The sequence below is a fragment of the Rhinolophus ferrumequinum genome, chromosome 10, assembly GCF_004115265.2.
Source record: "Rhinolophus ferrumequinum isolate MPI-CBG mRhiFer1 chromosome 10, mRhiFer1_v1.p, whole genome shotgun sequence".
In the NCBI taxonomy this organism is placed as follows: Eukaryota; Metazoa; Chordata; class Mammalia; order Chiroptera; family Rhinolophidae; genus Rhinolophus; species Rhinolophus ferrumequinum.
The window spans coordinates 29,380,118-29,407,393 of NC_046293.1; the positions used below are offsets into that span (position 1 = coordinate 29,380,118).

At 37.0% G+C, this 27,276-nt stretch overlaps 1 protein-coding gene across 1 annotated transcript in view; it reads right to left on the reverse strand.

Moving 5' to 3' along the window:
- The window catches only part of RERG (RAS like estrogen regulated growth inhibitor), a 96,553-nt gene extending 87,936 nt beyond the window's left edge, over positions 1-8,617 (reverse strand). The window contains exons 1-2 of the mRNA XM_033116081.1: positions 8,406-8,617; positions 4,800-4,963 (exon numbers count right to left, since the gene is read on the reverse strand). Coding sequence (XP_032971972.1) covers positions 4,800-4,860 — 61 coding nt within the window. The 5' untranslated portion in view covers positions 4,861-4,963; positions 8,406-8,617. The remainder of the gene's footprint in view (positions 1-4,799; positions 4,964-8,405) is intronic.
- Positions 8,618-27,276: the final 18,659 nt, after the last annotated feature.

Here is a 27,276-nt window from a genome sequence, read left to right on the forward strand (position 1 = left end):
ATTTAATATATATGAGAATATATGAGATCTCATAAACATACCCCAACCATAAAATACATGTATATGTTAAAGCAGCATTTGATGTTCATTGGAAAAGTCATATTGAAAATCTACAGTGTCCCTGTTCTACTTGAAAATAAGATGAAATCCTTTTAAAAACTTTTTATAATTGAGAGAAAGAGAAAGAGAGAGAGAGAGAGAGAGAGAGAGAGAGAGAGAGAGAGAGGAAGCGAGTGAGCAGGTAAAGACAAAAAAGGGAGGAAAAGGTAAATCACTTCTCTTTGTGGGAAGGGAAAAAGTATCACAATTTGTTTGTGTTTGGCACCTAATTTCTAGGTATGCAATCTGAATCTATGAATGTAAGCCTTCATGGATGACTGCATCAATTGACTTTTGAATTAGAGGATAGCATTACTCAATTAACTTTGAGAAAGGCTAGCCCTTTCAAGAAATATATTTCACTATGGCACACAATATTTCAGTTCTAAAATGACAATGTCAATTGTGAAACTAAATTTAAAATTTCAGTTGTTTTTCTCTCAGCCCCTCCTACACTCACTATAAATCTTAATAATATGAATACAGGAAGCATTTAAATAAATGTGGTGTGCATTCTCGGATTTACGGCAGGTTTTATTGCTTTAATTACTTGGAGCCTATCAAAGTGTAGCTGACGCACAGAAGTACAGAAATCTACGTCCTACATGCCATGTGATTAGGACTTTTCTCTTAGTCAGCGAAGGTAAGTGTTTGCCCTGCTGGGGCAAGAGAAGATGGAACGGGCTGGGAAACAGTTATTCTGTACTTTGCAGCAGCATACCCACCAGACGAAGCCAGAAAGTTCCCTAAGCCAGCAAGCAAGCTCAGTGTAAGACGGAAACGCGAGGTAAAATTAGACAGAAGGAAAAAGAATCTTCCCAATACAAAAGACCATCTAAATTCTGCCATGTGTGTGCTCAGGCACGCACACGCTCACACGCACACATACACACACACACACCTCACATGTTTTATCAGTGTTTCTTAGTAATAGACACATTATTAAATTTTGCCTGCAATGTCACTTCTGTGGTCAACCCGTCAAACAAAAAGTGCTGGTTAACGTTAAATTCTGTTTTAAACATAGAGGACCTATCTATTACCCGGGCTTAGGAAGCTGTCTACTACATACCAGAAGCACTTTAAATTTAAGGGTGTTAATTTACTGATGCCACTAACATATTTCTGGCTGTTTTCCAAGATTTTCAAGATATAAGCCACGGAAAGTTTTATGATCATTAGTGGTCAAGTTGTAATTGACATTAACCAGCTGATTTAAGAGAGAAAAACAGAGAAAGTGTGTGTGTGTGTGTGTGTGTGTGTGTGTGTGTGTTTTGGGTGTGCTGAGTAGCAATAGAGAATTTTTGTCTTATGAACTTTCTGAATTTTACTAAAAACCAAAATACCCATATGAATGTAAATATATCTTTGATTAATAACTTATAAATGAATAACATAAAATAAATAACTTATACATTAAAATGAGCATAAGTCAAAAAAAATTATAATATAATCTAATTCTGGAGCACATACTATGTACCAGGTGCTGTTCTAGTAAACTTGCATGCAATGACTTATTCAATCCTAACAACAACTCTTTGAGACAGGCACTATTATATCCTTCTTATGAAGAAATGAGAAGTTAAGAACCTTGCCAAGTTCACACAGCTAATAAGTGTAGATTTGGGAGTCAAATCAAACAGCTCATTCTTTCGACTCTAGGCTCTACTGCTTTCTGTTAGCAAATGGACAATATGGTCTTATTTACCCCAAATTCCAACTTGGTATTGAGTGTGGACAAAGTGGATGAAACAGGTGAGACTTAAGACCTCTAATGCAATTCACATGGACCCAAGTTAAATCAGAGACACTCGGCTTCTGTCACTCCAAGATCTCAATCTGGCTTCTCGAGGAATACTTTGAATGCTGGGTATTTGGAGAGCAACAGATTGAGTCCATGCAAAGATCATGTCCATTTTGGGGGAAGCATATAAGTAAGAGAGGAGCTGCAGTTACATTCCAGCAGATTTAATTTCTTGCAGACTTAAAAAAACAAAAGATACTAATATGATTTATCTGTGCAATAAGTGTGGTACAATGACTAGGCAGAGACATCATATATCCATATTAACAAAGAATTAGAATAAACATGAATTCAGTCTTGCTACAGTCTGGTTTCAAAGTTGATAGCTATGAAGTACTCTGTGGTTGTCTTTACTGAACTATGGGTACAGGTCTCAGAATTGTCTCCCATGGGTAAATCAAACTGATAGTCAGACTTTTAAATGTGAGGTGTGGTTACAAGGTCTCAGGAGAATAGTCTAATGTTGAAATAGGAAAACACGATCTGTGTATACATGACAGACAAAAGGCAATTGTTTAAAGGCGTGTAATCTGTCATTGTCATTTCACCTAAATGAAAATAAATACAAATGGTAGGATGGATAAAAGGTAGTTAGAAAAATCAGTCCAAAGAATTCCAAGTCTGTATTAATCAAGACTCATAGAATTTTAGAGTTAGCAAGGACCTTAGTGAACAAGTTCAGCTTTTGCATTTTACGTAAAATAAAACCAAGGTCAGCAGAATTTGTACTCATGGGCAGGTGTTCTCTTCAGCCCCAGGGAGAGCATATGAAGTAAGAAGACAAGAGGACGGTATGTAGATCCTTGGGAGTCCCAGGTTTTGAGAGGTAGACTCATGGAGAGGAGCCCATGAAGGTTGCTGGTTAGGGACAATGGGGAGGAAGCAGGAAAGCCAAGAAGTGGGATGTCCTTGGATCCTGGGAAGGAAGGACTTGTAGAATAAGTGGTTGTGTTGAACGGTAACAAGAGGCCTAAGAAGACCAGAACTTGGAAAAGTTCATTATGTTTGTTGGTTATTGATCAGTGGTGACCTTCACAAAAGTAGTTTCTGTAGCTTGATTGCAATGGAAGATTTTAAGCAATGAATGGGAGATAAAAAAAAAAAAAAGTTAAGACATTAAGGGTAGAGTCTCCATTCAATATGCTTGGACAAAAGGAAAAAGATGGAGCAGTGGACAAAGAAATGCTTAAGGAAAAATGGTCGGTAAAGAATGAGAAGAAGTATTGAAACAATAATTGAAACAATTTGGGGGAAGACAAAGGAAACTGGGGACAAAGCTCAGGCTGATGGGTCAACCTTGACAGAAAGTACACAGTTTGCACTGAGAGAGTATAGATGGGAGAGATGGATATACATACAGCTAAGTGGTTCTCTCAATTGAATTTTTAACTTTTCAAACCATGTGGAATTTGTTTTGGTAAATAATTTGAGGTTAAAAATGCCCTTCCCTTATTGCCTATGGTAAGTTTTGAATGAATGAATAAATGAATAATAAACAGTCAGCTCCAGGCCTAGAGCCTTCACTCACGAAAGACTTAGATGAGCCCATGTTGGCAGCCTAGGCCTTCCCACACACTCTCATGCTTTCATCCTGCGCTCACTGGAACAGTTTCCTCATTCTCCAGATCATTCCACCAGCTACAGAAATTAGGTTCTCACGCTATCAGGAAACACTGAGGAGATTAATGGGGAGGAGTTTAACTATCTTCAATCTCTTGTAGGCTGGCAGTGTCTTAACCTTGCGGACTATTTTCTTTGCTTGGCTTCTGCCAGAGGCAAGAGCCAGCAGCAAGCAGAAGAAAAGGGTGATGGCAGAAAAAAGCACTCTTGAGAAAATTGAAAGAAAAGAGAAAGATTTAGAATAGGGATGTTTTACTGCTGCAATTAAAGCAGGGAGCAGGTCAGGAAAGAGAGGTTGATCACAGAATTAAAATCTGCTCATGTGAGCTCATTTAAGATTATGCGGATTACCTGTTGTATGGGATGATCCCAACAGGCTTCTCTCTGCACACACACACACACCTATTAGATAGCTGCTTGAGTCGTTTCCTAAGAACCAAAAGCTCCACGTGCAAAGTCAATTACAGGTCTCTCCTCCGGTAAGAGATTAAGGCAACATTATCTGAAAAGCCCTGCTGCCCTCACACTGCAGCAATATCGACTTTAGTATTCTTTAATTTGGAGATATACTTTTCAAATTGGATTAGATACATCTTCACTTCCACCATTTCACCCTTAATTTTAAAGGTCTGCAATCCTTTTCTTAGGTGGGGAATAAAAAAGCCTTTATTACTTAGCGAGAATTACGAATGTGAGCCAGATTTTGGTCGTTAAATTCACCCCAGAGGCCTTGGCAATAGTTGTCTAGCTCGGTCACTCTAAGTTTTCACCAGTCCTTCCCAATTTTAGAAGTGTTGGACAATAATGCAATTCTGTTTCTTGTAAAGATATATTCATTCAACAAGTATTTACTAAACACCCGACACATGCTTGATCTTAGCTGGTTGCTTAGTCTATCAAGATGAATGAGATATAAAATTGGCCCTTTAGGATCTCATATATAGAAAAAAGAGCAAATATATTTTAAATCTCCATCATCTGATTTCTTTGGAGGTTTGTTTAATATCTTTCCTTAGAATACAAAGACCTATGATGTATCCATTGCCTTGTATATATCAACAGAGATACTTTATCATAAATAAGCAAGAATACATAAAACTTGGTTATGCAAAATAAAAGTTCTAGATAAAGAGAAAGAGACTTCATCTAAAAGAACAACACATGAGAATATGAGAAATGTCAACCACCCTTCTGCCCAATCCCAGGAGGCAGTAGCACACACACACACACACACACATACACACACACACACTCAAACAACCATAACACAACTTACCTGACTTGCCCACGCCTGCTCTTCCAAATATTGCCAGTTTGACCTCTGCACTTTTAGCCATGCTGGATGTTAGCAGACAATTCACTATTGTTCAAATTAAAGAGCTGAGAAAATTGTTTTGGTTCCGGCCTTTGGGTTCACCATATCATTGTAAATCTGCAATCCTAAAACAAAGGAGATTTGGCAATTCATAGGTGTCTGGAAAAGGAATTAATATTTATTAAGCATCTTCTGTATGCCAGCCATCATTCAATTTTATCAACATTTTCCATTTTGATCTTCTCTACAATTCTGTGAGACGGCTATTAGTAATTTACTGCAAACTGTTCAGCTAATTAAATGACAGATCCAGGACTTGAACTTACATCTGTTTTGGTTCTAAAACATATTTTCACATACCATAGCATTTTCTAAAGTACTTCCTGAAAGAGATTTTTTATGAAAGCATTGTTTTTGGTCAGTAATTGATAAATATTTGAAGTATGGGAATACATGTATTTACCCTGTGTCTGTAAACATCCGATATATAAACACGTGATGGGGAATCACATTTGGAATTCTTTATTTCCCTTTGGGCTGAATAACATACATCATATTAGTTAACCCCAATGCAATACAATTGAATTTGTATTTCAAGGTGTAAATTTGATCTCAGTTCACATTACATCACATGATCAATTCATGTGACAGATATGCACAATCCAGCAATTGATATATAACATCTACATCATATTTTTATGTTTTTCTGGGCACAATGCCCTGGTACACAAAAGATAAATGATTCCTTTTTTGTGACAACTTCAAGCTAATTAGTTTATTGGAATTTCCTAACATTTTCAGAAATTATATACCGTGTAAACACATTTTATATAGGTGGATGTTTTAGGATTGACACCAACATGGAGATGTACAACTGGAAGGAGCCTTGGGGTCAATCAAGGAAATCCTCCAGCTGTCGCAGGAGTCCTTCCTTATGATCAGACAACCATCCAACAAGCATCCTGTGTCTAATTTACCACTTCCCGGTAGAGAGGAGGGAGGGAGAAGCATTAAGTCAGCTTTTTCTTTTCTTTCACTCAGAACCCTTCAAGTTAGCCTAGCTGCTCTGAGGACCCTTTGCCCCAGCCCAGACTCTACTTTCTAGGCAAATGAGGGCTGGCATCTTCCCTTGTTCCTCACGGGATACGTGGTCTTGTTTATGGTTTTTGACCTTCACCTTCCTTCTTCACCATACGCAACTCTCTCCACTGGCACTTGCCATTTTAATCACTCTAAAAACACGGCACCCACTGCATTCACCACTGGGGTTTGAGCTGACAAAATGACCCAGACAAAGTTCACTGAGGTTTTCCCTATTCTTTATCTGGGCACTGTGGTTGTATTACAGCATGACCACTCATATAAAGGCTCACATCCTCCCCGTGAACTGCAGACCCCCCTTTCTGAACTTCTGCAATCAACGTTTTAAACCTAAGTACAAGACTTCACTTTTATCCTTATTAAACTTAATCATATCAATCTTTATTTCATCCATTTTTCCAGACTATAAAGATAATTTTGAGACACAAATCTGTTACCTTAACATGTAAACTGCTCCTGCCAGCATTTTGTCATCTACAAATTTTCAAAAACAGCATCTCGAGTGAAGGATAAAAGTAAAAATCCTTCTGAAAAAGTATTTCTACAAAGACATTAACACATAATTGTTTTCTTCATTATGCATCTAAGCCACCAATCTGTACCTAAGAAATTTTGTATTTGCTGATTTCTATAGTGCCAGACCATCCTCTGAAAGCTGTAAAGGTCAACATTAACATTAGCTATTGTTTACTTCATCCCCAATAATGAAAAAAGCTTCTTAGTAATCATTAATAGTACAAAAACCAGAAGCTGTAACATTTGTAATATGTCCAATCCCATATTTTGGCTAAAGATAAAAGGACTTTCTTATTTGTCATTTTATACGCATTCAGTAAGAAAAGGCTTCTATGTTTAGTGCTTCATCACAGAAGCTTCACAGAAACATAATATATGGAGATATATTAACTATACAAATTCTAAATAATAACGGCAAGCATTTCTTTGAAACATCGTCCATGAAAGTGTCTGGAGAGTGTATAAACAACAATTTGTCATTTCATGCAAAACTGTCCATTCCCATGCACATAAAATCTAAGTAATTATCTGATTGATGCTGCGTGAAAGTAGCATCAAAAGTGATTTTAAAAACAAAAACACATTTGTTAGGTCAAATATTTCAGTGACTCCCAAATGGCCTCAGAGGCATAGGAATTTCACATAAGAAAGTGAAATTGTTTGGGTTGTTTATTTCATTTATAATCTAATAAAGATAAAGTTGGTTATTGTCATTCTTATGTCATGTTTAGAAAGATTACTTAGAGGAATATACAAACTGACTTACATCCTTCAACATTTTATTTCTCACATGAAAATGTGAAAAAGATAAAAAAAAGATAAATGTGCAAATTTTTGTAATAAGTGACCTGTTGCCAAATTTCTGATCCTCAAAATAATTCATAAACCAAGGCCTTCCATAACATGGATCTTTTAAAAATACATTTGGTTTAATTTTGTTGTGCAGAAATATTCTGTCTGAGTCTAGAAGTTGCCATTCACTTTGTATATGGACAATGCTTTATTAGCACAAAAACTTCTGAGTCCCTGTCACTCCTACAGCTAAAATCACACCGAGATATTTAAATGGTGATTTACTTTTTTCTAAACATAAAGGAACTAAAAGAACACTTAGAAACAAGAAAAAAAAGAAGTTAGCCTCCAAATCTTATGTTATTACTAATGCATTAATTGATTCATTCATTCCACATTTATGCCAAGTGCATACAAACAAAGTGGCTACCTTCCAGGACTTTATAATGTGTTAGATCCATGACATTTAGGTCACTACTAGTGACCTGATTTTTAATTTTTATTTAAAGAAAGGTTTTATTCATAACAAATCATTCCAAAGACTGTACTTATCAAGGACCATGCTTTCCACTTCCTCTTGGGGGAAAAAAAAAGCAAGCATCTTTATAAGGTAATAGTTTTTTTTGTTTGTTTTTTTTTTAACTTCTGTCTTTATCATTAAAGTGAAGTGCAGCTGTTTAGGGAAGCAAAGAATCTAGTCTGGTCGTGGGAATGAGATTCTCTCCCGGCCGCTCCTTCTCTAGCTCTGAAATCAAGTTTTCCTGGTCTCATTACCAGAAATTCTCCCTCATCTGATAATAAACCACCCACAGCGACGAGGATAATTGTTCAAGACTCCTGGCTATGGCGTTGCTCCCAAAGCAACAGGTATCCTGGAATGATAACCGAGCTCACTGAGAACTGACTACAGGTCACTTGCTCTCAACCTAGAGGACAAATGCAGCCTAAGTCAAAAGGGCATTCTCGGTTTCTGCTCCGAGGGAGCTGTCAAACTCTGGGCGCCAGCACTTACGTCTCCCTCTCAGCGAACCTCAAAGCCAACCTGGAGGGATCCAGTGACCAGGAAGACAAACCCAGAAGCCAGGGGTTCAGAGGCATAGAAGGGTCTACAGAAAGTCGTCCCCGAAAGAGCCACCTGGGCACGTGCGTGACACTCACCTGTTCACACTCTCCAGGCCCAGGAGAGCTGCGGTCTCCTGCAAGTTCAGAATCGGTCCCTGGGACCGCGAAACCCTCCCACGCTGCGCAGCCCAGGGTGCAGGTTGCGTTTCCTGCTGCGATCGCGGGTGGGAGCGGCGGCAGCAGCTGCAAGTATGGGCGGACGGACAGGGGTCTCCTCCCTCGCGCTCGCTCCCACTAGTGGCGGAGGGACTGCGGCAGGGCGCGAGCCTAGCCCGGCGGAAGCCGCGGCGCTCCGCCGCCAGGATGCTGCAGTGCGGCGCTTCGGCGACCCCTACTGGGGCCAGGAGCCCGCTCTTCCCGCCGAACTGCCTCCCACCGGAGAGCGTGGAGTATCTCCCTCTGTGCTGCACCCAAGTCCCTTTTCCCTTGCTCAGTTCCCCGCCTCTAGGTTCTCACCCAAGGACCTCTTTCCTCAGTTAAAATGCTGCGTGTGAAAGCATCACTACGTAGTATTTTCTATTCCCGACTTCAAATGAGCTTCACAACATCCCTTTGAGGTACATTTAATTATCTCCATGCTAACCAAGAGGAAACTGAAAGAGAATAAATAACTTGTGCAAGGCTAGTATCTTGTTGGAATGAAGACTAGGCCGGATTGGAAACAGAGATGCTAGAAGGGTCATAAATACTGCATTCGATTGAAATTCATAGTTATATATTTGAGAAAATTCCAAAAGCTTCACATCCTCCTTATAAGATCAGCATTATAATATTTGAATCAAAGTCATACTCCCATGCTCAAAACTTTACAAAGATGGTTAATGTTCCTTATATGTTAGACCTGCTTTCACCTCTCATCTCATTTTATATGTACACCCTCCCGTGAGGTAAACACCAGTATTGTAATTACTAGCCTCTCACAGATGAAGAGGTGTGTTTCCAAGAAGTTGAATGATTTACCAAAGACGATCAAAAGAGCAGAAACACCTAGGCTGTCTTTTTCCCTTAAAAAGCTGGATATTCTTACCAAGATACCAAGTGGCCTCTAATATTGAACAAACAGGGCCCTAAAACTAAGTGAACAATATGCTGTGTGTCCTTGGTGGAAGAGACGTAACCAGGGAGGCAGTTTCCAGGGCCAGTGCTGACCTGGATATACACCACAGCCACTAGTTTGGGTCAGGCTGAATGGAGTAGCTAGATGTGTGGCGGATGTTGGAATTGCCTAGCTGTCCGGGAATTGTCCTGCTAATTCTTTGAGCAAGCTCAAATTTTATCCTGTATGACTTTCCTGATCACTAAGCTATCTCCCTCCCTCCCCCAACACACACCTGAATCAGATGGCCCGATTCTATGTCTCGGAGCACCCTGTTATCTACCATTGTGCCTGCATTGTGCTTATGTTTAGTTCCCAGTCTTCTCCATTAAACCTGAATCACCTGAACATAGGGATATATAGTGTGTATCTCTGTATTTCCAGCCTCTACCATCGTGCCTGACACATAGTGGGTATTCCAAAAATAGTAGAATGAAGAGAAAGAACAAATTGTGACAGGGGAAGTTTGACTTTTCTACATGCTGAATTGGGGATACAATAACCAGTGAGAAGTTGAACATATGGGTCTGAAGTTCAGAAAAGAAACCTGGAAAAGAGATTTCATGTCTCAGCATGCAGGAAGTCTTTGAAGCCGAGTATATTAAAAGAATTGCCTGGGATGTTTATGTAGAATTTTATAGAAATCCAATTACATAGAATTTTGTGGTATTAAGATGTTCAGGTCTCACATGTTACCTTCTTTCCCTAGCAACTCATGTATGCATGGAAAGATTTAACATGAATAGATAGATAGATATGTAGATAGATATAGATATATAGATATATATCTCCTATTTACAGAGACTTAAGCTGAAATTCTGACTTTGCCATGCTTATCTAATTAGAATTATTGAAGAAAGCTCAAGTCAGTCCCCTTTTGTAGCAGTTCTTTGGAACCTTGTCTATAGAACCTGTTTCTCTCCATTTTCCTTCTGAGCCCATATAGCCCAGCACTCCTCTCTCTACTAGGGAAGTATTTGCATGGACAGCCTGCAGTTCTTGGTGGGTTGATGAGATGAGTCACTATATTGGAGCCTGATACCCAGTGCTATATCTTCAGTACGTGTCCTACATTCAATGGTAGTATTTCCTTTGTCTCTGAAGCAGCAAAAAGGAGCCAGTCTCCCTTATACTGCCTACTTCATGGATCAGTAAGAAGGACAGAGAACATTTTGCACTTAGTGCTTCACAATATCTGCTCGCTGGCCAGGAATTCTCCTGGCGAGAGGTCTTGTCGTCCTCCAGTCTCTTAGCCTGGCTTTAGGGTTAAGCTAAAGCTTCTAACACAAACTAGTAGATGAAGAGTCAGTACAACCGTAGAACATTAAAAACTAGAATTGTGTGTGTATCTGTAGTTATTAATCATGTTCATTGTAAATAATTCAAGTAGTAGAAAAAAATGCAAAGAAGTAGAAAATCAGCCCCCAAATCAGTATTCAGAAATAACCTTTTTTTTCCCCCAGAAATAACCATTGTTATCATGAGAGGACAATCATTCCAGAATCTGTAGAACATAGAAGAATCGATATATATGCTAAATGATATATGGCTATGCTAAGTTCATTTTAAATAAATAAATACATAAATAAATGCTATTTTTAATTTAAAAATACACTTAATTAAGCAGACGATAAAGAAATCAAAGTGAACCTTAAAAGATGACTGAACTTTGCAGCTGCTAATGATTATGTGAAGACTTTAGGTATTTATTTACTTCATGAGGTATTTTACCCTAAAGATTCCTCTACAGTTAAATTTATTACATAAACTCAGATCTGAATACATTATGTTTAATCCTATATTTGTTTATATTTACATGGTTATATATATATGTGTGTGTATATATATATATGTGTGTATACACACATAAATATATTTATATGGTTTATATTTAGCCATACATTTGTTTTAGTCAATATCACTTGACTTCTTATTATTTAAAAAGAAATTACGTCTCATCTTATGCCTCTCCCTCCCCCTTCCTTCCTCCTATACTTTTACTTCTGTATTATTTATTCTTCATCAAGATTTATTATATTTACATTTGTTTTGTAATTCGAATTCCCAAAGTGGTCTAAACTTAGTTCTATATTTAAATGGGATAAATTCATTTAATTATTTTACTGTAATTTTTCTATTACTGATTCTTTATTTTGATTAATCCCTTTATTTCTTCTATTAGGTAATATTTCATGGTCTTATAGGTGCTGTATTGTATAACTGAGAATACTCATCTCTTCCTTTCCTTGTTGTTTTTAATTTATTTTGTCTTTACCTTACTTTTGCTTACTATGATCCTTTCCTCCTTTTTTCCTACATATTTTGTATTTATTATATTAGTTGTTTTCTAATCAGATATATTTTCGGTGATACATAATAAGTGAATTCTACTTGACTCTGCTCCTACCTTATCTGAGACCTGTTTCTTTTGTCTATGAAGCAAGGGTTTGAGGGCTGAGCATTTCACTCTGTGTCCCTCCTGAGATGAGAAGATAAAGCAAAGAAAAGAGATCATCTGAGTCTCTGTGCGGCCTCTGTTAAAGGTTACATGATCTGCTTTTCTCTGAGGTTTTATTCAAGACCCTGTACCAGGATCTAGTGTAGACAGTCAGGATCAGACGACATTTCCAAAGAAAAGATTCCCTCAAGCTTGAGATGGCTTCCCTGATTCATTCTTGGAGCCCTAAGCCATTTTCATTATAACTGCTCCCTCTGTTCCCTCTTGCTGCCACAAAAGGATAAAGATAGTTGCTCAGTTTATTTCACTCCAAATTTGGAGGTATTCGTTACTGGTGAGAAAGAATACTCAGGATGTGATGATTCATTCATTCTGCTTCTAGAAGACACGGCAGTCTATACCATGATCTTTTATTTACTTAGAACTTTCATTTTGAAGTTTTATGGCAAGAAATCATACTCCTTTCCTTTTTTTGCAGCTGCTAATGATTATGTTTTGACTTGAGGTGTGTGTGTGCTGCTGCTATTGTTTAGTAAGTTCAATATTAGGCAAGGAGAAGTCTGATTTAGACCATGATTGGACTGTCCCTCTGACGGGGAACAACTATTAAAGCTAACTAAAATATACAAAATAGCTGTTTGGAAGTCTTGGAAAAAAACCAAGGCAGGGCTGTAATCCCTGACAGAGAAAAAGCACTTGAGTTTAGTCCCACATTCACCCATGTTTTCTCCTTGGGGGCATTTTAAGAGCCCTGGTCCATGAAAGTTGAAACTGCACAACAATAAGAGATTCAAGTTCAGGGCTACTAATGCAACTGGGTTAAGAAAGTTAAAGTATCCCAGAGGCTGTCCACAGAGAGACAACTCCAGATATTTGCATAGAAATGCCCCTAGGACCTTGGCTATTTCTTGGGTTGCATATTGCCTGATGAGTCTCTGGGAGACCTAGTAAAAGAGCAGCTTCCTAGGGTCTGAAAGATAAGTGGAGATTCCAGAGATCTCTGAGTACTGGGAAGACAATGGACTTGAGCCTAGCCAGGGTTCAGAGAAGTTTGTGAACAGCCTGGACGTTCAAATGAGACCTCAGAAAGATCTTATTCTAGGAGTGAGGACCATGTATTTTAAGAATATGAGTAAAGGCTATTATCTAGGAATAACTTGAATCTCAATACACCCTATCCTCCCAAAAAAGACTAAAATGAAGCCTTGACAGGAACAAGTTAATCCACGGGTAAATGAACGCAACACTCCTGAAAAAAGATAACATAATCCAAAGTCACTATAACTATCACCTATAATGTCAAGCATACTATATTAGTTAGATTGGGCTGCCATAAAAGACTGGGTAACTTAAATGACAGATTTATTTTTTACAGTTCTGGAAGCTGAGAATTCCAATATCAAGGTTCTGGCAAGTTAGGTTTTATTCTGAGGCCTCTTTTTGGCTTGTAGGCAGCTGCCATTTTGGTGGGTGCTCACATGCCCTCTTATTTGTATATGCGGAGAGATAAAGCAAACTATCTGGTATCTCTTCTTATGAAGACACTAATCCTATCAGATTAGGGCCCCACCCTTACAGCCTCATTTAACCTGAACTACTTATGTAAAGGTCCTATCTCCCAGTACAATCACATTAGGGGTTAGGGCTTCAACACGAATTTTGAAGGGATACTAACATTCCATCCATAACACATAGAATAAAAATTACTAGACAGGAAAGAAACATGAAAAAAAAAAAAAACAACAACAATAAAAGAGATAAAAGTCAGTAGAAATAGACTAATAGATGATCTAGACATTGGAGTAAGTAGAGAAGGACTTCAAAATTTCTAGGATTATTGTGCTGAAGACAATAGAGGAAATTTAGACAAAAGTTGATAAAATACTAAATATTTATTACATTTTTATCCATTTGAGTATTTCAACAGAGAAATAGACCTATGAAAATCATCCAAAAAACTTTAGAACTATATAATGTAAAAACTCATTTAATGGGTTTAACAGAAGATGAAAAGATCAGAAGACAGGATTAGGGAATGCAAAGAGATGCCATTAGAAAACATCCAAAATAAACTACAGAGGGAAATAATGAAAAGAGCTAAACAGCACAAAAAATGTGGAACATGGTCCAAAAGTCTAACACACATGCATTTGGAGTTCTAGAAAGAAAGGAAAAAAGTGAGATATAAGCAATAGGTGAAGAGATTATGGCTGAAAAAAATTGCAAATCTGATGAAAGACAGTAATCCTCTAATTCAAGAAGCTCTTTGAATGCCAAGCAAGATAAATAAAAAGAAAATGACACCTATGCACATGACAGTCAACTTACTAGAAACCAGAGTACAGAAATAATATTTAGGACAGACAGGAAAACAAAGAAGACACACTATTTTTAAGGAACAAAACAATAAAAATGAGTAATAACCTCTCGATGCAAACTACCAAAGACGTAAGTCAATGGAATAACATGTTTAAAGTGCCAAACTAGAATTCTGTATTTACTGAAATAAATCATTCTCAGATAAACAAAATTTGAGAGCACTTATTGACAGAACAATATAAAAAAGGAAAGTTATTTAAGATGGAAATAAAAAAATTGAAGTTGTGATCAGCAACTTCAGATAGGGTAAATATATGGGTAAAAATAAATGAATATTGACTATTAAAATACACAAGCATTAACGTGTCTTATGAGGTAAAATAATATCCAGAAGTAAAATATACGACAATAGGAGACATGGTGGGAAAGCATAAATAAAGTTTCTTCCATATTTTGGGCTGTGGCAAAATTACTAATTTAAGATACACTAATAATTTAAAAATGCATTTGCCATTTCTAGGAAAACACTAAAAGGATCCCAAAACATAATAATGGAGAAGATTAAATGAAATAAAAATCATTAATAAAAATGAAGGCAAAGAAAGAGGAATAAAGAAACTGATGGCACAAATTGACAGCAAATAATAAGACAGTAAATTTAAATCTAACTATATCCGTAATTACATTAAATGTAAATGTACTAAACGCACTAATTAAATGACAAAATGTATCCAATTAAATGATGCAAATATATATATGTGTATATATCTATACGTGTGTGTGTGTGTGTGTGTGTATTTTACAGAAACACACCTTAAATATAAAGACACAGATAGACTGGGAGTAAAAATGGAAAATGTTATGCCATGAAAACAGTAATCAAAAGGAAAGGGCAGTTCTGCAATTGAGCTTTCCCTCTTACCACTACATACATGAGAGTCAGCCCAAAACCCATGTTCTTAATCATTATGCTCTAGTACTTTTATAATGTTGCTGAGTTCATCTCCTTTTGTAAGATTTCCTTGAAGTGGCCAAGGTTGATTTCCTCCATTCTCTTTTCCATTCTCAGTTCCCCAGCTTGTGTTGTTCTGAGCATGACAACAAAAATACTAGGGATGAGGATGCTTAGAGGAAAGTAAGCTATGGCCAAAATTCTGCATCACTTTTGCATAGGTTCCTCAGTCTAAATCACCCTCCCTGCCATGATGGGCAGGATTATTGTAATGATATCCCCCTTTGTTAGGAAATGGAAAACACAGTGAGTTCCCATACGTGGCACAAAAGCAAATTTCTAGTTGAGCACATTTTTGAACAATAATCCCTGAACCAAATTTAGCTCTCAGCAGTCCATCTCTATTTAAACTATTTTTCGAGACCAGGAGATTAAATTGTCCTAATAAAATGGAAATTTTTCTTGAATTCTATCACTTTTGTCTTTACTTATTTCTGAGTGGGCAGTAGAACAGTTTTAAGATTATTTGTGTGTATGCAGGTTAACAGTGAAAGAAAAATTGAGAGACAGAGAGAGAGATTATCTGTTCACAGTGAATGTAATTTAGTAGCTACAATAGTTATATATGCTGGACTTGAAGAAATTAATAAATTCAAATGAAATAGCAGAAGATTTTATTGGATATTAATACTGCTCAGATGATATAAGATGATCTTTACCTAATAAACAGGCAGGAAATTAGAAACACATTCTCAAAGTTCTGACAATGTGTGGAACCCTGAAATAACATTTTAATAATGAAAACTGGCCTACCATAGTCAATGTAAAAAGCTAAATTAGGAAGGTCCCCAGGTTTTCCACTTTTTAACTTTACCTTGATACACGAAAACAATTCTGAACTGGAACATTTTTCAAACCTCACAAAATAGAATGAAATAACCAGACATGTGGTCTGTGGCTAAGAAAAGGTTAAGAAACCATACGCACTGGGGTCATTTTCCTAGCAGTTCTTTTTTATATTGGGTTGAAAGAAGAAACTATTCTTAAATGAAATAATAATTTTATGAATATAGTTGATATTATGGGGTGGACTAGAATGAGAAAATAGTGAAATAGGAAAATGAGTGAGTAGGGGTTGAAGGCTAAAAATATTTCACCAGCTACTAGAAATTTTAAAATTTAATAACAGCCACCACCTGATTCAGATAAACAGCTAACTTAGGGAAAACTACAGAAGGTGAAAAATATTACAACTTTATTCACCATTTATCCACAGCTTAATGTAGTGCCTGACACTGAAATGGAACTCAATTCGTTTTCATTATTGTTGATCAAAATAAATAGAATGAAGAAAGTATATGTATAATCTATGGATAATTAAGCATGTGATAAATATATAGTAATTTCTGGTTTAATATATTTTATCTGATTAGCTGTCCTTGGCTAAGTGTCTCCAAAATTCCAACTAAAATAAGACAGTCATAAAAATGAAAGCTCACACCAACACCAAATCTAAAACCAACAGCAAAATAAAACCAACCACTTAACAGTTTAGGATGTATTCCTTCTAGCCTTTTTTAACATATTCACACATGAATACACATACATCAAAATACATTTTAAAAAAAATTTTCACCTATTGGATCATAATCTACAAATTGTTTTTTTTTTTTTTTTCACTGTTTTAGAGATCTTTTCAGGTCTTACCTATGCATGTGCCTCACTGATTGCAACCTTGTCATGGTTTTAAGGAACTATGTACTAAGCATAATTTATTTAGTTTATTTAAACATCTAAACAATATATTTTAAAATTAGAACTATTATCCATCATCTTTTAAAAATGCAATAAATCCATATATTTTGACCTAAAAATATTTCCAACACAAAACAAGATGCAATATATAAAATACGGTGTCCTTTGTGTAAAAAAAACAACAATCTATGTTAATTGCTATATGGACATATACACATATACACATGACTTCATAGAAAATATAGGAAGGGTATAAAGCAAAAACATGAAAGCAGTTACCCCTGGGAGACATCTAAGGTTGGTGCTGGTGAATAAAAAGGTGTTAAGCTTATCTGTAATATTTCAATTTATTTAGTTTACCATATAATGAAGATACATGTGTTAGTTAGAAAATAAAAATTACACTTTTATTTAAAAAATAAAGAAAATATGAGCTCTAAAGTTAATACATGTATTCTGGAGATAGTTGGAAAAGCTTGTCAAGGAAAATTGGTCCATCTGCAGCAAAATCATCAGTGTAAAAATGAATAAATGGTTGGATTTTGCAGAGTCTTATCTCTTACACGAACGCTGCCAAGATGCCTCATACAGTTTTCTCTGGTGGTTGTGAATAACATTGTAACCAGCTTGCTCATGAAGGGTGATGATGGGAAGGCATGAAAGTAAATTGAAAGAAGCTGTCATTCATGTCAGACTCTGGGACTGGGAGCGAGAGCCATGCTGTCAGTCCTGCTGGTCCATGGCATATTAGTGCTACCCCGGGGCTGACTGCACAAAGGGCTCACTTTTGTAAAAGCCTGATTCCAGTGCAGTCACCTTCAGTTGCCTTGCTGAAAGTACCCTTTTCTACATTTCACACATAACTTGCCTTTTCCCCTTTTTTTCCTGTTAGCTAGGAAGGTACTGTCAGGAGGTAGTATTGCTGGAGCCTATTGGAAAGCAAACCCCCAAATTTACAATTTACTTTTTAATATGCACAGAGCTCAGTGATTCAGAGGTGGGCAAAACAGACCAACAAGTTATTTCTAAGTGTTTACCAAAAAACATTGGAAGAAAGCAATTTTCTTCACATTTTAGTACCTTAAAGATCTGTAATGAAAGTGAATTTTAACTGTACAAGAACTGAGAATTCTTTAGTTCCGATACAAAGAAGTGATTGTCAGCTAAGAATGGAACAGTAATAACTTAATACTGGCAGAAGAATCTGGATTATGTAATAAATTGGGAACCAAGGAAGGAGAGCTGGTTCTCCTGGCCAAACTGCCACTAAGACTTGAACTAGTTCCCTAGCAGGAATAAATTGGAAAGTAATGTCAGAAGACTATTGTGTAATATATGCAAATGTATGTGATTATTCATAAATTTACAACATAAGTCATTCTCAGATTACGTATTTTTGTTTTCATCATAAAGTCTCAAGTTAAAGAACCTCCTCAGAAGATCTAGACTAGGTAAAATCCCACTAGCCCTTTTGTTAAATTCCTGCAAATCAAGTAAACAGACCTCTCATCAAAACTATTTTTTTTTCTTTTTTTATTTTTTAATTTATTGGGGTGACAATTGTTAGTAAAATTACATAGATTTCAGGTGTGCAATTCGGTATCACATCATCCATAAATCACACTGTGTGTTCACCACCCAGAGTCAGCTCCCCTTCCATCACCATACATTTGATCCCCCTCACCCTCATCCTCCACCCCCCAACCCCCTTACCCTCTGGTAACCACCAAATTACGTTCCCCAGATTAATTTTCAAACCCGTGGCATAAGTCAGACAGAGAAAGATAAGTACCATATGATCTCACTTATTTGCGGATTCTAAAGAAAAGAATAAGTGAATGAACTAATCAGAAATAGTTTTGGAGACAATGAGGAAAACTATTTTTAAAAAAATGTTTAAACATTTAAAAAACATGTTTGTGTGGTTTTGTATCGTATAGTCTGATGAATGCACAGCAAGAGAGGCAAATTGTGTATTCAGAGGCTTTCTAGTGTGCTCATCCCTGCTGGTAGAAGAGAAGAGGCGTGCATGTCTGAGGAGAAGCCCTGTATTATAGCATGTATCTATTCTTACAGCATTCGACAAAAAGCTAGGGAAACATTCACCTAATATGAACTGATTTGCCAGCCCAACCAGAGAACCTTGTCAGGGATTAGGGTTGCATAGAGTGGGTTTGGACAAGACAAGGTGAAAATATGCAGATATTGAGGCCTGGGGAGTTGTCAAATCAAAGGGGGACAGATAGGCACGTTTTATTAAAGTCAAAATACACAAGCAAGAATCTGTGACCCAGAGATAAGCAAAAGCGAAAGCTGGTAGGCGCTAAATAAATATGCTGTTTGACAATTGTTTATTTTAGGAATCCTCTTTTTCACTTCCTCCCAGATGCCCAAGTCCACATGTTCTCAACTACAATATAACTTGAGTCTGTTCTCTGAGTAGAACACCTGCATGGCTCATCTCCATTTGTCCTCCTTTCCTCACTTATACCTCTATCAAATGTACCTGTCTGATGTCTCAATTTCTTATCTCCTGGCTCAGTGACAGAGCATTTTGATAAATTAATCCTGCCAGGTGTTAACTGGGACAATAGCGTCATGCATAAGATGTGGAACAGCGTAAGTTGGAATCTAGGCTTTGCCACTTAGCTGTCTGTCTGGGCTATAGGTTGTTATGCCTGTTAAATGAGGACAATAATACTTGTTTTATAAGATTCTTGTGAGGATTGCATTAGATAAGTTATGAAATGGATTTCTGGATATTGATCAAAATTCAATTATTTCTTGGAGGGAGAGAAGCTGAAGCTAACATTTAAAGTTGCTAAAGTTTTCTGTGGCGACATCAGTGGGGCCGATTCCTTCTGTTCTAGGAAGAACTACGTAAGAGGTCTTTTGGATTATAAGGCGTTGTTTTAGGGAAAAGAATTTAAAGGGAGGAGTTAGTTTGTTTATTGTAAGTTTGCTTAGTTTTACTTGCCAAGAGCCTGAGTTTTAGTTACTCTCATAGGGATCATAAAGTTTGTCTCCCCTACAGATCTCTTTGCCTCCATGAATTTAAAATAGAGGTAAATGGAGCCTTCGGGGGAGAATGGCATGATGAATTAGACCTCATTTCTTTTGCAGTTCAAAGTTACTGATCCTGACTGATGAACTTGGGTGAGCTCAAAGAGGCCAATAGCTGTAAAGGCAAGTAAAGATAACGAGGCTCTTGAGAGGATAAACCATAAGGAACGGGACCATCTGGACTGACCGCCTGAACTCAAAACTGGTTGTGAGACAGGGGCACTGCTTAGGCACCGTGTGTACAAAATTCCAATGGACTGGGAAGTGGGCAAGAATTGAGAAATGTCAGTTGATGAAGGCACCGTTCCCAACCTTGAGAAGCTGGCAGTAGGCGGGCAAAGCAGTGGAATTAGGCAGAGATGGTTAGAGCTGGCTTTACATTAGTCAATATTCCACGAGCAGAATTTGAATGTAAACTGGAAGCCATTTCTCGTCATCTAGCTCTTTACAGACCATAGAGAAGCTGGGACTATTTTCCAACCCAGGTTCTTCTGGGAAAGAGAAGAGAGCAAGAGTCTTCGTTCACTTTGGTGAATTATCTATGACGTCGATCATTTGTGTCAGGTATATGGTGCATGTAATAGAAGCTGAATACCACTCAAATGTTTATAAAGGTAAAAAAAAGTAACAATAAAAGTGGGAGGCAATGAGATTGGGATGTTATCAAAATAACTCTAGTTATCAGTTTAGGAAGAGGCCTCTAAGTGTAGCATTATCTTTAGACTTTACAATAAAACATGGTCAAATTCTCAGACTTCAGTTCTCAGAATCGACTGAGCTCAATTGACTCACATTACTTGAAACTTATAAGATATAGACACACATACATTGGGCTGACTATTAAATTTTAATGGAGCACATCAATTTCTTGTGACCAGAAAGGGATCACTCTTTCTTGTATATCTAGAGAGCAAAAGAATATTCACTAGGATTCCAAATAATATAAAACTGGCACAAGGGAACATTGCATCTGGAGTAGACCATGGCACATTATACTTCATTGTTTTTCATTTTTAGTTATGTTTTTAATGTTATTTTCTTATTAAATTGAGAAATATGTACCAGTTGTGTATATGCAATAGGAGGGATTTCTTTGTATATTTAAAATGCACCATATACCCAGAAAAGAGAACCCAGCCTTTTTTTTTTAATCTTTACTCTCTTCTGTTCTCTTTCCCTGGAGAGGATATAACAAATTTGACTAGGCAGTTTGCTATTAAGTTACAATCAAATTCTATCCCCAGTTCAGAGGTAAAATACTTTTCAAAATCCTTTCATTATCCAATTATAGACAATCTATTGGTTTCTTCTCACATCTATTATTTACTATTGCCAATTTCACTACTGTAACTCACAGAAGGCAGATTTATTTCCCGCATTCTCAAGCTTTCCATGGGACATCTCAGTGCTGCTTGCAATACGTATGAGCCTTGTTATGGTCACTCCATGACATAAAGGCTGGGATATCAACTTTAGTATTGTTCTTCTGTGGGAATTATTTCACTAAGCATAGCTTTTCTTACGAGGAAGCATTACAACATAAGATTGACTTATATAAGAAAATACTGGAACATATGAAATAATCAAATCTATAAGCAGTATGAGAGTTGTGTATACTGAAGATACAGTGTTTAGAGTACCTATCTTTCTCCCTGTGTTGGGGTCAGGGGTTCTGGTGCTGCTGGCCCCTGTTCAAAGTCTCAGCCTAGCACAGTGCCTAAAAAAAAAAAAAAAAAAGACTACAGGCCCAAAATTGAGTCACTTATGCTAAGCCCCACATCACCAAACTGAGATTTAATACCTAATTTAATTATAATTTCAGCCTCCCCCAGGAATGCACTCTTAAACTAGTCAATCTGGCATTACCTGGTCAGTACTAGTTAGGTAATAATCTGCCTGAGAGAGCCCTGCCATCTCCTAAAGGAAGTTGATTTTGCCACAACCCACCCCCTTTTTGCTAGTATAACTTCCTTGTTCCTGCTCCCTTCTGCCTATGAAGGCCTTCCATTTTGTACAGCTCCTCAGAGCTCCTTTCTATTTGCTAGATGGGATGGTGTCTGATTCATGAAACTTTGAATAAAGCCAATAAGTTCTTTAAATTTTACTCTGTTGAATTTTGTTTTTTAACAGCAGTTTTCGGGAAACACTTTTGAAATTTGACTTCCGTCATTATCCATTATCTTGAAACATTCCGTAAGAAATGACCTTTAGTCTTAGGAGACTAGGGTGTTCCTTTTTGCATGAAGCTTTCATAGTTATGAGGAGGGAGGTTTTCCACTGTCCTCTCCATTGCTATGGTAAGGGAGGCTATTCAGGGATGTAAAATTCTCTAGCAACTTTGGTGGAATAAAAAGAATTTGGGATTTGAGTGCTTCCTGGAAGACATTGCCCATTACTAATCTAAATCTTCACTTTATAATGAAATGACCTTCATTTTAGAGCTACTTATTAGTTATGGAAGTATCCTCAGGTTCAGCCTATACGGATAAAAACCATTACAAGTTTTTGGTTTTAATACGTTGTGACAGTACACTTAAGTTTCTTTTAGTTCAGGAAATAGTTTATTTATGAAGTTAACGAGGATTTATTAACAGCAAGAACAGAATACGGAACTATTTAATTTTGAGTTTTCATCTCTGCATTAAATAAACTTCATAAAGTTTTTAACATTTGTTTCTACATTTTGATATAAAACAGCAGGCTTAAAATCTAAAACACAGATAACAGATTAAAAGAATTGCTCGTTTCTTTTAACCACAGACACATTCTTGCTCCAGGACAAGAAAAATCTTAGGATAGATGAACTGATACACATCCTTGAATTAATACATGTAACCTAACAGGGAAGCAGATCAGCATTATCCTCATTTTAAAGGTAAGGAATGCCTTTTGTGCCCAGCATCTCAGGGGCAGCAAGCCGGGAGATGAGCGCCTATAAAGTACTCACTGAAACACATTACTTTTATTATAATGCAACAAACTTCCAGGTGATTAATATCCTCAGACTGTAACAACCAGATTATCAACCTCGTATTGCCAATACGAGAAAAAAACAATAGTCTCTGACGTTCAGATAGTGCTTTAATGATGTTGCAATTTCTTTCACTCTACCGTTAGCTTCATTTTAGAAATAAAGAAGGTGAGCCTCAAGAGTATCTTGTCTAAATATACAAAGTTAGTAACCCTAAAAAAAGAAAGCAACAGGCCAAAATGGAGTCACTTTTGCTAAGCCACATCACCAAGCTAAAACTTAATAACGGACTTAATAGGAGCTTCAGCCTCTCCCAGGAGAGGACTTTTAAATTAATCAGTCTGGAATTCCCTGATTGGGGACTAGTAAGGTAATTTGCCAGATAAAACCCCTGGCATTCCTTTGCCCCCAAAGATGACCTGGTCTAAAAATAATCCTTTCTTTTCTTTTGCTAACAACTCCTCCCCTACCACACCCTTCTGCCTACAAAAACCTTCCATTTTGTACAACCCCTCAAAGTCCCTTCTAGTTGCAAAATGGGATGTTTCCTGATCCATGAATGACTTAATAAAACCAATTAGATCTTCAAATTTTGTTCTTTAATAGCAATTATTGGATACTACTTAGCTATATTTTCTTAAATATGGAATACGGATTTGGTTTTGCAAAATACTATATATTTGACCAGGTAATCTTTTACTTCTGGGTTATCTATATCATTTATGTATTTAACAAACATTGAGGGCCTGATGTATCCAAAGTGCTGTGCTAGATTCTTAGGAGACTTCAGGAAATAATTCAGACAAAGTTCATCTCCTAAGGGATTTTACAGTATGTTGGAGGTAGACAGTTACTGAACATGTTTCCATTCTTCCAAAACACTTTCAAGGAGTTTTCTTCACACTTGCACCCTGGTTAGTCACAGAGATTGTCCATATCTTTCCACCTTCCTTTTGTGTACCACAACCTATTGGTAGACCCAGATTCGTTGGACATTAGGATGGCAACTTCTGAAAGAACAAAGTCATCAGCTACACATAAACTGGGCTGCGGTGTTCAGGGTTCCAGGGATTGAATTCAAGTGTCCCAGAGGTTCAGTGAAATGGGAAGTCTCTGAAGCTGAGTTATAATGCAGAGGCCTAGAGAAGGGGACATGAGCAAGAATAAAAAGGTGGAATTGCCCAAGATAGGACAGGGAGGAGAAATATGTCATTGGGACCAAATTCAGCATATGCAGGGTCAGAGGCCATCAAGTACATTCCATAGAGAAGGGTGAAGGGTTGCCAAGAGAGGGTCAGAAGCAAAAGACATGGTGAATCTCACAAGGACAGTTGTAGCTGTCTGACAGTTGTTGCCTTTAATGGGATAACTCAAGGATTCCCTTGAGAGCTTTCTCTAGGCCAGTTGATTCTAGTCTAAAAGAGGAGAGTATTTCCTAATCTCCTGAATGCAATTAGTCAAATGAGACACCTCTTTATAATTCCAATTGGGAGTAAGAGAAATGAATCTTATTTTCCTTAGCATAAAAAGTTCCTTCTAGGTAAAGTCTCACTTTTGTTGGATGAATATTTTAATAATATCATTAAATAAGAGCTGAGACTCTCAAAAGGCAACTTGAGTAACTCTCAAAAGGCAAGTAAATGTATTGCTGATAAATTGCCTTTTATGGAGGGTAGGTCCAGTTAGCCAGAGTAGTTCTTTAAGTGAGGTCATGTAAGTTTTAGGTGGAATCTGAATTTGTTGGGCCACTAGTGAATAATTCAGAAATTTATAGGAAAATCATCAAGAAAGAAAGACTATTGACTGGTATACCTATTGGCTAAAGGATCACTCTTGGAGAAAGAACGTCTGATGGAGATTATTAATAAGTTGATTGCTATGAGGTGTGCAATGTAAATTCACTCCTTTGTTTCTTCAATTAAAATCTGCATTGCTCCTTAATGCTTCTCCGAAGTGCTCTTGACACTTGACTTTGGAGCGCCTGACCCAGTATTGTGTCCTTATTAAAGCCGGTACAGGAAAAACTATGAGTTATTCATATGGAGAGCCATCGGGTTATAATATTAATAATAGATGCTACTTAGCACTACTATGCCTTAATGCTTTCCTTAAGTTATTTTATTGAATTTAATCTTTACTCCAATGATATGCTTTAGTACGTAGTTATGGTTTTAATTGCTTTGAATTGATAGGTATTACTACTTCTTATCTCCCATTGGCAAAACTTAGTTCCATAGTAACACTAGATCTAACGGGAGCTGGGAAATGCAGTCTCTGACTAGACAGCTTCTTCCCAGAAATGACTTTGTACTTTGAAAGACAGAGCACACATTGGATAGACAGCCAGTCATACTGGCCACATCATCCAGGTAGATAGTAGATCTGTTCTTATAGTATCTCTATTATTATTATATCTCTAATATATAGGTGAGAAAACTGTAGTTTAGAGAAATTAAATAACTTCCTTAATGTCACACAAATAGAAGCAGAAGAGCCTGCTCCATGCCAGATATTTTCCTAGATACTTAATGCATCTGATTTTATTTAAATATAAGGCAAAGATTCTGTAAGTGAAATGAGTTAGATGAAATAAAGTTAAGCTGAGCCTTAATTAATAGAATGAAAAGACAGCAGAAGTCATTAAAAGGAATAAATCACCTCTTTACGCACTGATAAAGAATGAACACCAAGATATGTCGTTGAATGAAAAGAAAGAGCAAAATGATACAATTTGTATATTTTACTGTCTTTATACACATGTACAAGATTACTCACACAGGCATAGACCATTTCTGGAAGGCGGATGCACCAGCTACTGTTACAGTGGTTTCTTCTGGAGCAGGGTGCTGACGGCTTGGAGAAGAACTTACCTTTCATTATGTACCCATCTATACATTCCGAGTATTTTAATTTGCACATGCAATTACTTGTAAACATATAAAAACTTAAATAAAACTACAAAAAGTGACCAGAAGATCCCATAATCCTTTGAGAATTGCTGCTCTACCCACACTCTTGGCTGTTTGTAGCCTGTGAGTGTGGTATCCCTGACTCCCTGTGACTTGACACTTGAGTGACTCCTAGCAACCATAGGGGACACTGACCCTGGTTCCATTGCTAATAAACAACTCTGTGACATGGTTCTGCTTCCTCATTTTCTCGCAACTGAACCATCCAGGTGGACTAAGCACTGACCAGAACCCCCTCCAATATACTGCTTGTGCCTGGATCTACTCTTCCGAGACTAAAAGTCTAGCCACGCTTTCTGGATGACTGGCTCCAGGGCAGCACATCTCCAGTGTACAGAATCTGTAGAAGTAAACTGAGCTGTCCCACTGGCAAATGAGTGGCTTGAGAACAAAGGATAATGATGTTTTAAATGTGAATTCCTACGATGAAGAAGTTTAAAGAAAACAGTTTTTTGTTTCTGTTCAAGTTTATCAGAGCAAGCCATTAGTGATTTTTATTAACTAATCTATCTAGTTAGATCTATCTAGTTAGATCCAGCTTCACTGTGGCCAGGACTGATTTTCACAAACATGAAAGTAGGTGCAAACAACTTAAAAATAGCCTTGAATGAAAATAATTACTACTTTATATGATTAAGAAGGCATATCTTTGTGCCAGAAAACCCCTTTTCTACTTGGCAAAGTTCTTATTACCACTGCTCAGAAAAAGAGTTGATGTGTTAATTAAAATTTCTAGGTTCCAAGGTATAAAGTTGTTTACCAGAGTTTAGAAAACAGCAAAAAATTGATCTTTTAGCCCAAAATAAATTCACAGACAATAATTGTTGCTCCAGTAATGCATAAAATATCATTCAAGTCCTTTTGTCTTACTTTTGAGTCTTTATAAAATTATTTTAGGGAAAGACTGAAACTAAACAAATCTAAAAATTAATTCTTAACCCTAACAGCTAAACCTCCCTTTAAAATTATATACACAATTGTTGTCTCCACCAGAAGTTAAAATAATTTGAACTGCAAAGTCAAAACAAAATTTATAATTAAAATATTTTTAGAGCATAGATTATATTAGGATAAGTTATAGCACATTCCTTACCTAAAAAATGATGCCTTGTTTGGAAAGCAGGTGGAGAAAGAGTAACTTGACTTTCCATACATTCTCAAATTTTCATGCTGTTTGGGGGATGGTACTGAGGATGAAAAAGGGGCACTGTAATAAATCTAAACGAAGGTAAGTAACCTCACAGGGTAGCTGATCATAAATTCCTAACCAGGCATGGTGGGTAGCCACTCCCCAGGCCTATAGCTTCTTTAGAAAAAGGTTTAT